This window comes from Silurus aristotelis (genome assembly GCF_946808225.1).
Source record: "Silurus aristotelis genome assembly, chromosome: 5".
In the NCBI taxonomy this organism is placed as follows: Eukaryota; Metazoa; Chordata; class Actinopteri; order Siluriformes; family Siluridae; genus Silurus; species Silurus aristotelis.
This window is the reverse complement of record NC_139578.1, coordinates 32,507,839-32,523,133: the sequence shown is the minus strand read 5'-3', so window position 1 is coordinate 32,523,133 and position 15,295 is coordinate 32,507,839. Positions and strand designations below refer to the sequence as shown.

Sequence of the window (15,295 nt, the reverse complement as noted above, 5' to 3'; positions counted from 1 at the left end):
GGGCTTTGAAAGGGTTAATACTGCGCTATAGTCATGGATATCAAAAGGGGTAATTAATAGAGGAACAATGTAGTTTTACTGATCTTGACCACTAGGAGGCACTGGTCATGTTCCTAGTGTTTGAAGGAAGGTTCAACTAACAGCTAATGGTCTTGAACAACTTTTCTTTTTCTTCTTCTTTTTTACCTTTCTGGAATTTTCTGCTGAAACATATCATATAAATTAAAACCAAAGTGTAAGACCTACAGACATGAAACTTAAACATCAGGTACACTATATGGACAAAATATTGGGACACCTGACTTTTCCAGTCATATCAAGTCGATGCAAGTGGTTTTATTTCTATTAGAAATTTGTTTTTTTACATCCTGAATGAGGTATTACATAAAACCACATTAACACTAGGTGGCAGAACACTAACTAGAACATGTAGACCTATACACAGGGCTACATAAAATACACAAATGTAGTGCAACAACACAATAACACTAACAATGCAGCACTGACCAGAACACAGAACTGAATTTGAGATAAATAAAAAAATACATTGTATAAATAAAATAGTAAATATCATACATGTAAATCTACATGTAGTGTTTCTCAGGAATCAAAAGAAGCAGAATTTTTCACCAATCTGTTAGAGAAAATGCTAAATTAGATTAAATTAACTATTTATATATATATATATATATATATATATATATATATATATATATATATATATATATATATATATATATATATATAAAACAATGTTCTTCTATAGTTTATTAATTTTTTTATGCTCTATGTATCTTGGCAATAAATGGCCACTGGGGGCGCTGTTTGTAATGAATGTGTGGACTGCACAGATCTGAATGAAATATTTTACTGAATCCATGTATCCAGGACACACACTGAGATAATTATCATGTGTTAAACGTGTTAAACATCCTGGTTATAACTGGTGACTTATTAAAAAATTCTATTGCAGATTTCACATAGTGTAATTACTCATGGAATACTTTATATAATCACATGTATGGTGTAAACTTGTGTATAGATTATTAGAAGGCCAGGTGTGCTGACACAAACAAGTAACTCCAGCTGTTGGTGACTCGAAAGTACAGACATAAATAACACTGTACGTTTTGCAAAGTCTACACAATATAATACAGACAATACAGATTAAATAAGATTTATGATCAATGTCGTCTCCTGCATTCCCACCAGGTGGCGTCTCTGCTTGCAGAACTTCTCATTTCCTGAGCCTGTGTGTTAATCTAAGTGTTTGTGTTGGAACAGGTAGTACATTCCACCCAAGATTGAGATGCCATCTTGCTGTTTAACCCTCGTTTGAGAGGAATTATACCTCCAACAAATCTCTGAATATCTCGAGAGCAGCAGGAGCAGTAGCTCTAAACACAAGCCTGTACATTTCTATTTTAAAATCTATCATTGCTTTACAGAGTATAGTGTGAGGCCACTACTCCTTAGGCTGAAAAGACTACAAGAAGTTTAGAATGCTGATGCATTTGGATTGTGTCAAGGGAGGTCAGAGGTCACAACTATTCTTGGTAAAGAAATTAAAGAAAAACATAACACTTGAGAGGAAAGAAAAAAAAAACGAAGCAGATGTATGAAGGAGCTTCAAGTTTTTGGAAAGTATGTGTTTAATGAGTCATACTGTGAAATAGTGAATGCATTGTCAGAGAGCAGGATCTACCATGATATCGCCCCCTAGTGTAAAGAGGGTTAAGGGCTTTTGCTTTAAAGGCCCAACAGTGGAAATGTAACAGTGCTGGAGAAAAATAGAAAAATATTATACATGCAAACATATAATATAAATAATAAACACAATAATACAGTTAAAAAAAAACGTTACACATTGTTGTTATGATTATTATTAATAATAATTTATGTAATTGTTTTTGTTAGATTTGTTTTGTTGTTGTTTTTGTTTATGTTTATGTTATTGTTGGTGTTGTGTTTGTTTGTGGTGTTATTGTCTGTTTTTGTTGGTGTTGTTGTTATTGTTGTTGCCATTGTTGTTTTCGTTTATCGTGTTGCTACTGTCATTGTTGATTTAGTGTTGATGTTCTTGTTGTTGTCATTGATGTTGCTGTTGTTGCTACCATTGTTTTGTTTTTTTGGTGGTGATGTCATTGTTTTTGTTTTCCCCATTGTTATTTTTTGTTGTTGTCATTGTTGTTATTGATGGTGGTGTTTGGGGTGTTGGTGTATAATTCTTGTTGTTTAGAATATTTGCTCATTGTTTGTGTGAATGTTGTAAATGAAATAATCCTGTTGAAGGTAAATATTTTATTTGTGAGAAATATTTTTTTGGAATAAAGCAGCACATGCTCTTACTGAGCCCGAGGCTTCATTAGAGGTTTTCTAGCAGTCCAGGAAACCGAGTTCAGTCTGCTGGTGTGTATCAGATTCTCCCCACCGACTTCCCACAGTCATCACACCACAGCGCTGATTATTGTGTGACCTCTAAGAACATTCAACCAAATCCTATCTGTCAGAGTTAATGTGGGTTTTCACTCTGTGTGTGTGTGTGTGTGTGTGTGTGTGTGTGTGTGTGTGTGAGACAGATCGCTCCTATTGAGGGTGATGTGGTTTGATGCGGTTAATGATAGTGAATTGTTATACAGTAGATTAACAATGTTTTGTGTTTCATATAAAAAAAAAATACAAGAAATTCCGCACGTTATACAGTGAATCTATTTTTATGTTCAATTTCAAGGCTTCTTTTTTTTTTTTATTAAATTTTTACTTATTTGAACTTGTTTTTATCTTTTAAAACTTTATTTTATGTTCAGTTTAAATTTGGTTTGATCAAGAGGTTGAAAAAATGTAAAGGCTTCGAGGTTTTTGCCTGGGAGCTTCTCACCCACTTGATGTGGTTAACATAACTGTGTGTGTGTATGTGTGTGTGTGTGTGTGTGTGTGTGTGTGTGTGTGTGTGTGTGTGTGTGTGTGTGGGTATAGTTTTGAAACTTCCTGCCTGCTGCTCGTGCATGACACTCATCTCGCCCTGCTAGGAAATTTACACCTTTATATTTAGCATGAAAGTGTGTTGAAGTGTGTGTGTGTGTGTGTGTGTGTGTGTGTGTGTGTGTGTGTTACTGAAACAAAAGTTGACCTTTGGAGGGGCCACAGTGCTGTTAAACAATGCAAAATAAAATTTTGTAGCAAAGGTTATCACAGGTTATATTTATATATTTTGCATAGAATTTGAATGTATTATTATTATTATTATTATTATTATTATTATTATTATTATTATTATTATTATTATTATTGCTGAGTTTGCCTTTGAGGCTGGATATGATTTCCATTCATCTGAGTTTTATAAATGAACAGTAGAGGGTTAGGGGTCTTGCTCAAGGGCCCAGCAGTGGCAGCTTAACAATTCTGCTGATTGAACTCACAACCTTATGATCGATAGTGTATCAGACCCATGATAGTGCTGCATGATTATTATATACACTGCTCAGCCATAACAATACGACCATCTGCCTAATAATGTGTTGATCTTCTGCTGCTAAAACAGAATTAACTTCAGTCGTCTGGCCAGCGTCATTTTCCCTGCTTCGAACACATCAGCTATGAGGACAAAATGTCCACTTGCTAATTCCACTACCAATCTTACAGTCGGATCTACGTAGAGGTAATATGCAACGAGGATTGTGCCATTATATGGGGTGCTCAATAGACAGGAGGTGGAGCTGGAGGTAGCAGAGCTGAAGATGTTGGGATGTTCGTTGGGAGTGACGACGATGGACAGGATTAGAAATGAGTTTATTAGAGGGACAGAGCATGTAGGACGTTTTGGAGACAAGGTGAGGGAGGTGAGATTGAGATGGTTTGGACATGTGCAGAGGAGGGACATGGGGTATATCAGTAGGAGAATGCTGAGGATGGAGCCACCAGGAAGGAGGAAAAGAGGAAGATCAAGGAGGAGGTTTATAGATGTGGTGATGGAAGACATGCAGGTAGTTAATGTTAAAGAGGCAGATGTAGAGGACAGGGGGGTATGGAGACGGATGAGCTGCTGTGGCGCCCCCTAATGGGAGAAGCCTAAAGAAGAAGAAGATATGGGTGTGCTCAATGTCTGATAAAAATATATAAAATATCTAAAAATAAAAATTTGAAAAGTTGCTTTGAATAAATATTTTGAAAGTTCATGAGTAAATCCAAACCCCCCTGTGACGGGTTTCACTTTCCGATCCGTTCGAATTGAATTCTGTACATTAATTTTTGATAGTTTTTCGGTGCACTGCACAATTTAGACAATTTACGGTACTTGATTTGATTAGCCTGCGTGTGAAATGCAAATCCCGTCTGCGGCGTGGCCTTTCTGTGGTCCAAAAAACATTTTGGACTAAACAGGCACTGATGTTCATTTGAACTTTCATTCATTCATTCATTTTCTCCTGCTTATCCGTAATTCGGGTCGCGGAGGCAGCAGTCTAAGCAGGCCCCCGCCTTTGACTGCTGCCCAATCCTCACAGCACCGTCCCTTACGGTCCCCCCTGCAGGTGGTGAGCCCACGGGAAGGCGGCCCCACGTCACTCCGACGTCACGGACCTTGATATTTCCCTCGTAAGGGACCCCCAGAGCATAGAGGGTTAAGGGCCTTGCTCAAGGGCCCAAGAGCGGCAGCTTGGCGATACCGGTGCTTGAACCCCAGACCTTCCGATCGGCAACCCAGCGCCTTAACCGCTGGAGCCACCTACTCCCCCATTTCAACTTTAAAGAGGTAAAAAAAATAATAAAAACCTGATCAGTTTCATCCATCAGCTGGCAGACGCTTTATTTCGGTTGCTTTATTTGAGAGATGTTTCGGTGTTCGAAAGAAAATAAAAGTTGTCCTACCCACTTGTTGACCTGGTGTCGTCGTCCAAACACACACACACACACACACACACACACACACACACACCATACGACTATCAGTCGATAGCAGGCAGGACTTGACATTTCTAATGCGACTTATTAAATCCTTAGTCGGGGACACCCCTACAGTGAGGTGAAATACTCTGGGTTTAGATAATAATCTCACAACACGCAAAGGTGAGAGACAAAACCGACTGATTTGACAACCACAGATAAGAAAACCAACGTGGTGCAGAATCCGCCTCTGTATTACCGACATTACAAAACGGTGCATTAAGCGTAAGACTTTAAGCGAGAAATTATTACAATATGCTAAGATTTCATTAGAATTAAAACAGGACCTTACAGAGAAAAAAAAAGATTTTCTTCCCGTTTATGACCCTGATGATCTCCTACATTAAACTGTACACAAAAAGAAAGAACCCTTTGCACTCTGTTAGTCTCTGGTCTTCTGCACTATAATCCTACTTACCTTCTACCTCGTTCTCTTCCCAACTTCTTTTCACAACACTATAATTACTGCATGATCTCTGTGTAGGATATTTATTTTTTACCTTATTTCCGGCTCTGGATTCTGCTCTGAGCAGGTCTCTTCTGCTGTAAAGTGTGGATTCTGAGAGACACCAGCATGTTCCTTTTGTTCCTACGCACTCAGTAAAAGACAAAAAAAATCCCACATAAATTGGACAGTGAATAAGTGTAAGAAAGGTCTGTGTACAGATGAGTCACAAAGATGTGATCAGACTCCCTCACCCCCCACACTCACACATGGAGGTGGAAGTTTCATGGTTTGGGGTTGTTTTGGAGCAGGGAAGGTTCCGGAAAGCGAACCACCATGGCTCTCATTCCACAATTCAACACCATGAAGTTCCGTCTGGACTGCGGCTCAGGGGAACAGACTTCACCGTACGACAAGACGATGAGTCGAAGCGCACGTCTGAGTTCTGTACGTGTTATTTAGAGAGCAGACAGACGTCTGGAGTGATATTTATCATGGAACCACCTGCCCAGTCACCTCACCTCAATCCTGCTGAACTGCTCTGGGATGTAAGACTCATACTAGAAGAGTCAAGAGATGAACTACTATAACCTACTAATATTTTGCGATATATTGTTCGTGCATATCCAGTAAATAATGAACAAATCACTCTATTAAGGCGACTCGTTCTTCTGAGTCACAGTAAAGATTTTTTTCAAAATTAACAAATCCAAACCCATCACTGTGTATATATATATATATATATATATATATATATATATATATATATATATATATATATATATATATATATATGTGTGTGTGTGTGTGTGTGTGTGTGTGTGTGTGTGTGTGTGTGTGTTTATACACCCTATATCACATATACTTAATCTAATCTAATCTAATCTACTCAGTGTCACTCACTAACAGATAACATGACGCCCAATTTCACATTTCAGCTTATAGATACCAGACCTTTACAGGGGAAAAACAGCATCACCCAAAACTGAAATCGGGGGTGGAGGAGGGGGTGTTTGTGAAGACATGGTTCTGGGGTGGGTACCATTTACTTCTATAGACACACACACACACACACACACACACACACACACACACACACACACACACACACACACACACACACACACACACGCACACACAGCTCATGTAGTAAATACACACACCCAATTGAAAATACAGATATATACAGAATACAGAATACAGAAAATTCCAATTCGTCTAATCAATTAATCATCTTCTAAATGGTGAAACCAAAGACCGATTCAGGCCCATTTTAAGGATGTTTTATTAGTGAAGAAATGAGCACATCAAAACCACACTTTAATTAACAGCCACACACAAGTCAAATGTTACACTTTTCAAGCTGCAGCTGATTTAAAATCAGTCAATACAATAAATATGTAAAGTCGAGTCAAGTGGCTTTCGTAGTCATTTCAACCATATGCAGTTGGAACAGTCAAATTCAAATAAAACACCCTTCCTCTTGGTCTGAGGTGGTCCAAGCTATTTAAGTCATAAGCTCTTAGACCAAGGTGCTACATAACTATCTAAGTCATAACCTCTTGGACCATGTTTCTCCAGAACTATCTAAAACATAAGTTCTTGGATGAAGGTGCTCCAGAACTACCTAAAACATAAGCTCTTGGACAATGTTTCTCCAAAACTAGTTACACACCGGACTACATGATGTGCAAAATACTGACCAGTACACAGAACAACTGTCAATAATAAATCGGTGTATCATACACATTACACTGTATACGTTCTGACAAAGCGCAGTGCAGAAGCTGTGAATAGAGTCGTCCTTCTTCTGTGCAGGACGTGACGTCTAGAGCGGTGGATTTTCCAGGTACACAATGGCCCAAGAATTGAACCGCCCTGACCGCAGTAGCATCCGGGACGTTTCCCAGAAAACAGGGACTTTTTTCTTCCTTGTTATTTTTCCGATATGCATCCAGATATAACACTTCAATTCACTAATAAACACATTAAGACAAAAGATAACATTCAAATGATTTCTGCCCACCTTTCTGTTCTTTTCCACCACACGGGCGAGTCGATTCCAGCCCTACCCTGCCGTCTTTTCTTCATGCCGCTCGGGTTTTTTTCCATGCTCTCATTACATTGCTCTTAAACTCTGAATGATGTAACTAACCACTGCATCACTGAGTATTTCTCACTTTTTCACACCTGCTGTTTGTGGCTTCACCCGCTGCTGAATGCTGAGTGTTCGAGTGTTGATATGGCAATGACGGGCATTTCCTCCCTTCTGTATGATCAAACTCTATATACAAAACCGTAAACACCTGCAGATGGGGTCGAATTTTATTGAAGACTAAATGAAGCTTTTTAAGTGAATTATTGGAGGATGATATATTTACTCAATTTAATCAATATAATAAAAAATATATATATTATTTTATTTTTATAAAATATTGTGTGTGTATCGTTACACCCTTAATATATATATATATATATATATATATATATATATATATATATATATATATATATATATATATATATATATAAATACAGTGGTGTGGAGAAGTGTTTGCCCCTTCCTGATTTCTTATTTTTTTGCATGTTTGTCACACTTTAATGTTTCAGATCATCAAACTCATTTAAATATTATTAAAAGTTGTCCACTTGTGTATTTAAATGAGTTTGATGATCTTGGATTTTGTTTTCCCTCAATAATAAAAACCTTCATTTAAAACTGCATGTTGTGTTCCCTTGTGTTCACTTTTACTAATATTTATATACCAACTACTTGTTCAGTACTCGACAGTTTCTGCACTCGTCACGAGTTCTGGAATGAATTACTGATAATTACAGAGGTGTATATAAATATTATATATATATATATATATATATATATATATATATATATATATATATATATATATATATATATATATATATATATATATGTATGTATATGTTACAAGAAACGTCACAGCAAGGAAATGCTCCCATACATGTGATTTAACTGATGCCGGAGCCTTTCCGATTTCTTCTGCTCCTTCAAAATCAGCGGAAAAACAAACTGTCTTTCACACAGCGATCGTTTAAGTTTAAGATTAATCTGCAAGTAAAAAAATTTGCAATTTATCTTCGGGTGACGTGACCCATGAGTCCTGATCTATATGGATTAACTGTGATCCATTAAACCCCTAATATATAGAGAGTATATATATATATATATATATATATATATATATATATATATATATATATATATATATATATATATATATATATATTTATAAAACTGAAGTTTTTATCTTAATTCACTCTCCATCCACAGTGTCGTTTTCAAACATTTCCGAAAAATGCCTGATTCATACTGAAACTTCTGTAAAGGCTGTACCGCTCACACACGTGTAAAACTGTAAAAAGCTTCAGCTTGAGTCATTTCTATCAGGTGTGTATTTCATTCTTGTCACTTTGCTGTAAAGCGACAATTTTGACGTGAAGTGTCAGTTTTTTTTTTTATGGAAGACAAAACAGTGGATTTGTTTCAATGCAAAACAACATGGTATGAAAACATTTGGAAACTCTGTTTACAAGAAATCACTAAATTTATCTACATTATCTTTACACTATCACCGTCAAAACAGTCCCCTTGCACAGCAATACGGCGCTCCCAGAGTTCCTGCCACTTCTGGAATGTTTCCTGGAAGTCATCTTAACGAAGCGAGTCAAGCACCTTCTAAGAATGTGTTTTTGAACACCACATTTAATCCCCACATTTAATCTCCTGGAAGATGTTCCACTGAATTGTGGCCACAGGGGTGTTCTTAAAGTCAGATACTGATGTAGGTGAGGTGAGGAAGCCTGGGGTGCAGTCAGTTTTCACATTCATCCCACAGATGATCAGGTGGGTAGAGGTCAGAGCTCTATAGCAGGCCACAAAGTCAAAGTCATGTTATACAACTGTGTGGATAGAAGATTTTTAACAGTTTGACAAATAACCACGTAGTCTGGTGTCCCATTTATTTTGTATTTCTAACAGCCCATATGTGGGAATTGATGTAGCAGACAATCCACATAAACAAATGTGTGTTAAGAATGTGTATTTGCTGCTGTGTTATTATGTAAACCTTTATACAAGCATTTTTTTTTATTATTGTTTGCCTTTATACTACAAAACTGATGAACTGGTTAAATTAAGAATTTTGAACAATTTCTGACTTACCCTTTATTTATCCCCCAAATGCCTTTACTGTAATGTACATTGTTGAAAGGGTTGGGGGGACTTTTTAAAACCGAGTCGACTAACAATGCCGCAGACCTGCAGTGTTTCCTTTCGGTGTTTGTGAAACTTCTTCTTTTTTTGCACAATAAGGTGCTGAGTGTTCTCGTTCTCATCAAACCACTCCTCCACCCCCTACTCTTCCTTTCTTGACCACAAATAGGACTGCAAAAAGCTGCAGCAAGCAGATTTTGCACTTCAGCCTCCACTCTCTTTGTTAAATTACATGTCATATTTTAACCTGTAATAAAAGCAAAAAAAAAATTTTTTATGATTTTTTTTTCAGTTTTTTTTTTCTTAGTAGTTTGACGTCTACCATTTCAGGAACCTGAATTATATAATCAGAGAGCACAACAAGCAAACAAAAAAATGTGCATAACGTCTACTACGAACAAACGTGTTGCTGCAATGCATTTTCCATCATATGCTATAGGGGTAAATACAGATTAAACACCATTATAACAAAGCATGCAAAACAAACAAACAATTAATAACTACATCAAAATATTTATATTTATATCCTTAAAAATTGACTCTATATGAAACATTTAATTACAGAAAAAAAAGGTTGTGTATAAATACAACCCTTGAAAATATCAATATTTGTATATATGTCGATATTTGTATAGTTTTATTGTGAAGTCAAAGAAAAAAATTCCTGCCTGTCTCTGGGTCACATGACACAAGACACTTGCGCTTTGAAGGTGGTAGGGGAAGTACGCTACGACGCTGTTAAAAATAATTTTGTTGGTCATGACGTTTATATAATATGTGTCGCTTTATGCCTGCTGCATGTGATCAATATTGCACAATTACTACTATGTTTATTATCAGGTCTGTAATCATATTTGGAGCTATTATGGTAAGTCATTGAGGGCAATATGTTTGTAACATATCATAAACTAGTATTAAACAAAGTGTAAACAGCTACAGTATAATATATAAACATGATCCCTGTGAAATGACTTGTTCATCTACCTGTAACTATAAAAGTGACCATTAGGTGGCTCAGATTGAGTTAGATTTATACAATAAAATTGTAGCATTAATTATCTTTGACAGTAGCTTCTGTCGAGCAGTGGGATATATCAGGCAGCGGGTAAACAATCAGTTTTCAAAGTTGACATACAGGGCACATCCAAACAGCAGGGGGTTGTGGGGTTTACCCTGATTTGAAAGGGTTAGTCCCTATCAACACAGGAGAACCAGTGACCCAGTGAGATGGTCATGGGCGCTCACAGGTCTTCTGGTCCGATTCCACAGAAGAGCTGAAAAAGTTCATGCAGTTTTCTGATCGAGAGGAGGTTCTTCTCCGTTATACCTTTGATATATCTATCCATTCTGTCTGCTCTCCATTATCTTGTCTGCCAGAATTTTTGCTCTGCCAAAATGTATTGCTCAGATTATCGGTATTTTGGCTCTCGGACTGTTGATCCAGTACTCTTCTGATCTGCTGGGGGTTTTTTTTTTTTCGATTTTTTTTTACCTCTGTTTTTGTCTGCCCTCCATTGCTCCTTACCTATGTGGATTTTTCCTGGAATTTTCTGCATTAAAGAACTTTATTATATTCCAGTTTGGGCCCTTTTTTGTCGCATTACTGAGTGTTACAGATTGCTGTGTGTGGAGTTATGCTGCAGTCAGAGAAATCGTGCATTTACATTTATAGCATTTGGCATAGTTTTATTGTGAAGTCAAAGAACAGTCACTTCTTGTTCAGAGTGACTTACGACAGAGAAGTGCGGTGCTCAAGGGTCCAGCAGTGGCCGATTGGTGCTGGGATTTGAACTTGTGACCTTCTGGTCCAATGGCTTAAGACTGAGCTACCACCTCCTTGCACAATGCTGTGCACCACCCAAAGGGACATGTGAGCATCAGACCTGGTCCATGGATGATGCTCATTTTCTTTTGCATCTGTGCATTGCTTGGTGCAGGCATGGCTTACCTGGTGAAGAAATAGCGCTACTGAAAGAAGGCAAGCCGGTGGAGGCAGTGTGATAACCTGGATTGTGTTCTGCTAGTAAACCTTGGCATCCATGTGGATGTTATTATAATGCGGCATAAACAGACTAAATACACCTTCTTATGGTAATAGCATTCCCTAAAGGCAGTGTCATACTTCAGACTTCACATTCCCCAGATTTCAATCCAATTGAGCATCTGTGGGACTTGATGGAAGCTCTATATCACAACTTGTAGGATCTTCTGCTATGTCTAGGTGCCAGATACCACAGAGAATCTAAGCCTTGAGTCCAAGCCTTGACAGTGGTTTTTTTTTTTTTTTTTTGGCAGTGCCCCTGGGAATACAATATTAAGCATGTTATTTCTGATCAGTTTATAACTATATAATGGTATATACACACCCCATCACTCCATTACACACACTACTTTTTGTCTTCTGTCTTTCTTTTTTTCTAAAAAAAAAAGAGGGCACAGTGTGTTCTTCTTAACGAATGGACCAAGTGGATTTGATTGAAGAGAGAACCAGTTTTTGTTTGCACCCGTAGAGCTGTGTGTGTTAACCTACTTGCTTTCAGGATGACCGTAAAATGCAACATTCACGGCATTCGCTAGACGAAGCTATTTAGAAAGATCTCCATCCAACACTTTTAAATACTAAACCACCACTTTCCTGCACATGACCTGCAAAGTGAAAACATTTAATTAGTGTTTAGATTTCTGCGAAAAATTGTATTGTATTGAGACATGTTTAGAAACTAGAACATCCTTGAATGATTAATAAACCTGTGTTTATTCTGTACTGTTGTCTGACCTTCTGAAAATCACCTGGATTTTGGTTGCTGTAGGTCGTGATTGTGTTTTGAAGGTGACAGTTACAAATTGCTTCAAATTGCTCGACGTAGTTTATGTTTTAATGATATTACCGGTATGCATGTGTGTTTAGCACGATTTCTATGAGGCTAGTTTGGCTTCGAAGTGTTAAACGCCACTCTTTTCTTTTCCGCTTTGGTGAAAACCACAGTCGGTGCTTTTTTTTTTTTTTTTCTCTCTCAGTCAAGGTGGAACATTTTCTTGCCTACAAACCTCCCCTTCACTCAAACCACACTCCCCCCCCCCCCCCCCCTTGCTCTTACATTATATAAACCCAAGACTCAGGTAAAAATTTGCATTGTAACATTATACAATACATATCTTCATAACTTCTTCATCCTCAACGCCATCAGCGACCATGATCTCTCGTCCTGTTCTGATACTTCTGCTGGTTTTTGGCTGCCTGCAGTACTACGCAATGGCCAACAGTAAGATTGTTTTTATCTTTCTACGAACGCTTGCATTTGCAAAATTTGATGATTTTTTCAGCTACATATAGATTTTGCATGTTTATTTGAAGAAATTTTTGAAAATGACTCAAACATTATGTCATAAAAACAATATATATATTGCTTTATAACTAGTGTTCAGTTCCTTCAACTCACATACTTGATCGGGTTTCAGGCCCATTGCTAAATTTCTTGAAATCCATCCAAGTTTGTTTTTTCCATCTGTTTATTAAACTCTTCAGCTCAAAGTCAGTTATATGTTTCGAGCCTAAAAGCAGAACAATTTAAAGCAACAATTTTAGTCTGACTAAAATTCGGAATGGTAAAAGTCTTTATCTTCTTACGCAATTTAAATAGTTTAATTAAAAAAAACAGTCACTGCAAAGCCTGTTGGAGAAACGTTAGCTAGCTTTAATAATAAAAACAAATAAATACATTACATTAAAAAAGAACAGGCCTTCTATTTCTCATCAACACCTTGGGTGGTTCCATGAAATTCCGGAGTAACAACGGGAGATTTGAGGATGTATTTGGACTGTAGTTAACGTCAACAGTCTGCTACACTAACTCAGGACTACAGTTCACTTCTGATCACCATCACTGCACCTCAACATCGTTTATCTGTAATAAATGGACATTTGGTACAACCCAGATTACCCAGGGTTTCCTCTTGAGTCTGGTTCTTCTCAAGGTTTCTTCCTTCTGCATCTCAGGCAGTTTCTCCTTCACCACAGTCGCCACCGGCTCGTTCATCAGGGACAAACTTACACTTATAAAGAACATATTAATTTTTTATCAACACATTATCTGTGTAAAGCTGCTCTGAGACAGTGTTCATTGTTAAAAGCGCAATACAAATAAAAATACATTTTATAATTTATAATTTATAATTTTATAAATTTATAATACACAGAAAATCAATGTAGACATTTATTAGGCCATTTCTCATACCAGTGTAAACGGTGAGCATGTGTTTTAAGTGTTTTTCCCAATAATAAATGAATGAATGAATTTTTCCAGCTGCAAAAGGACCAGAGGACTGCTGTTTCAAATTCTTCCAGAAGCCGATACCTGTGAGGGCCATTCAAAAGTACGAGAATACGAGCAACGACTGCCCGAAAAGTGGAGTCATGTGAGTACATTTGAGTTCATTTCGAATAATAAGATAATAAGATTTTGGTGATAAACATGGTGCACTGATTTACGGTATATCTTTCCTTTCCAGTTTCACTACCCAGAATTCCAGTCGCATCTGCGCGGACCCAGGATTTAAGTGGGTGCAGCGGGCCATTGATTTACTCGACCAGCGCATGTATGATAACTCAAACTAACTCAGCCCATTTACCGCTAATCTGGAAATCTCTATTGAATGTATCAGAAATAAAATGGTCTAATGAAATAACGCTTTTCATTATATATCACCTTTTCCTAAAAAAAACAAGCTGAATATTATTCCTTATATCTTTTCTTAAAGTACTATATCATTTATTGATGCTTTTTCTCTCTCTGATAAAATAAAGCCATATTAAAAAAAATACAAGTTTTAAATGATTTTTTATTCAAATACACACCCACATCATCAGTAGCAGCTGATGAACACAACACGAGTAGCACAGGTTATGCTTCGTACTTGCTGATCAGGAGATACGACTATATATATATATATATATATATATATATATATATATATATATATATATATATATATATATATATATATATATATTTATTTATATATATATGTTTACACAAGTGTTCACACCCATAAACTACTGCTTTGTTAAGACCTGCTGATTTTATTAGTCGGCTCACTCTTTTAGTTGTTAAGTCTATCCGAGGGTCTGTTCAACGTTTCTAGGTTCTCCCACACCACCCTCAGCTGGCTGCAGGTTCAAAACACTGATACTTTCCTACAAAGTCAAAAATGGACCAGCACCTCTTTACATCACAGCAATTATCTGCATTACTACTCCATCGGATCCCCAATATCATTTTAGATCTGTCAAATTCGGCAGACATCACAAGTGCACCCCCTTTTTTTTTCTTGGATTCAGGTCTAGGATTTGGCTAGACCATTCCGAAAAATAGTTTAAGCCATTTGTTTATTAATTCTGGATCCATGTTTCATTGTCATGCTCAATCTTCGGTTTAGTACTAGCCGACACTTAAGGGTCAACAAGTACTTAATGCTCTGGAGGAATTAATGCTGCCACCATAAATGCTACACCATGGGTATTTCTTTTTTTTTTTTTTTTTTTGGTTATGTGCGTTGTTTTGCACACACACAAAAACACTATTATGGAATGAATGCACTTTTTGGAATTGGTGTCCCATTTTGCCACATGGTTTCAGGATTTCACATGGGTTTGGGGA

At 37.0% G+C, this 15,295-nt stretch overlaps 1 protein-coding gene and 1 long non-coding RNA gene across 2 annotated transcripts; one reads left to right on the top strand and one right to left on the bottom strand.

Annotated features, from left to right (window-relative positions):
* Positions 1–4,777: 4,777 nt before the first annotated feature.
* LOC310725956 lies at positions 4,778–7,605 on the bottom strand. Its single transcript, XR_014533594.1, has 3 exons — positions 7,413–7,605; positions 5,442–5,530; positions 4,778–4,878 (listed from the first exon to the last, which is right to left on the bottom strand). It is a non-coding gene; the product is annotated as an uncharacterized lncRNA (long non-coding RNA).
* A 5,141-nt stretch (positions 7,606–12,746) lies between these two features.
* On the top strand, positions 12,747–14,459 carry LOC310725917 (regakine-1-like). Its single transcript, XM_083541075.1, has 3 exons — positions 12,747–12,901; positions 13,943–14,054; positions 14,148–14,459. Exons 1-3 carry the CDS (start codon positions 12,832–12,834, stop codon positions 14,251–14,253), a joined length of 288 nt encoding a protein of 95 aa, XP_083397201.1. The 5' UTR covers positions 12,747–12,831; the 3' UTR covers positions 14,254–14,459.
* The last annotated feature ends 836 nt before the right edge of the window (positions 14,460–15,295 follow it).

What these genes read in the sequence shown, in the direction of transcription:
- LOC310725917 (XM_083541075.1), top strand. Translation starts at nt 12,832, where the DNA reads ATGATCTCTCGTCCTGTTCTGATACTTCTGCTGGTTTTTGGCTGCCTG. An exon ending in GTACTACGCAATGGCCAACA is followed by an intron (nt 12,902 to 13,942) that starts GTAAGATTGTTT and finishes GAATTTTTCCAG; the next exon opens with CTGCAAAAGGACCAGAGGAC. An exon ending in TGCCCGAAAAGTGGAGTCAT is followed by an intron (nt 14,055 to 14,147) that starts GTGAGTACATTT and finishes TTTCCTTTCCAG; the next exon opens with TTTCACTACCCAGAATTCCA.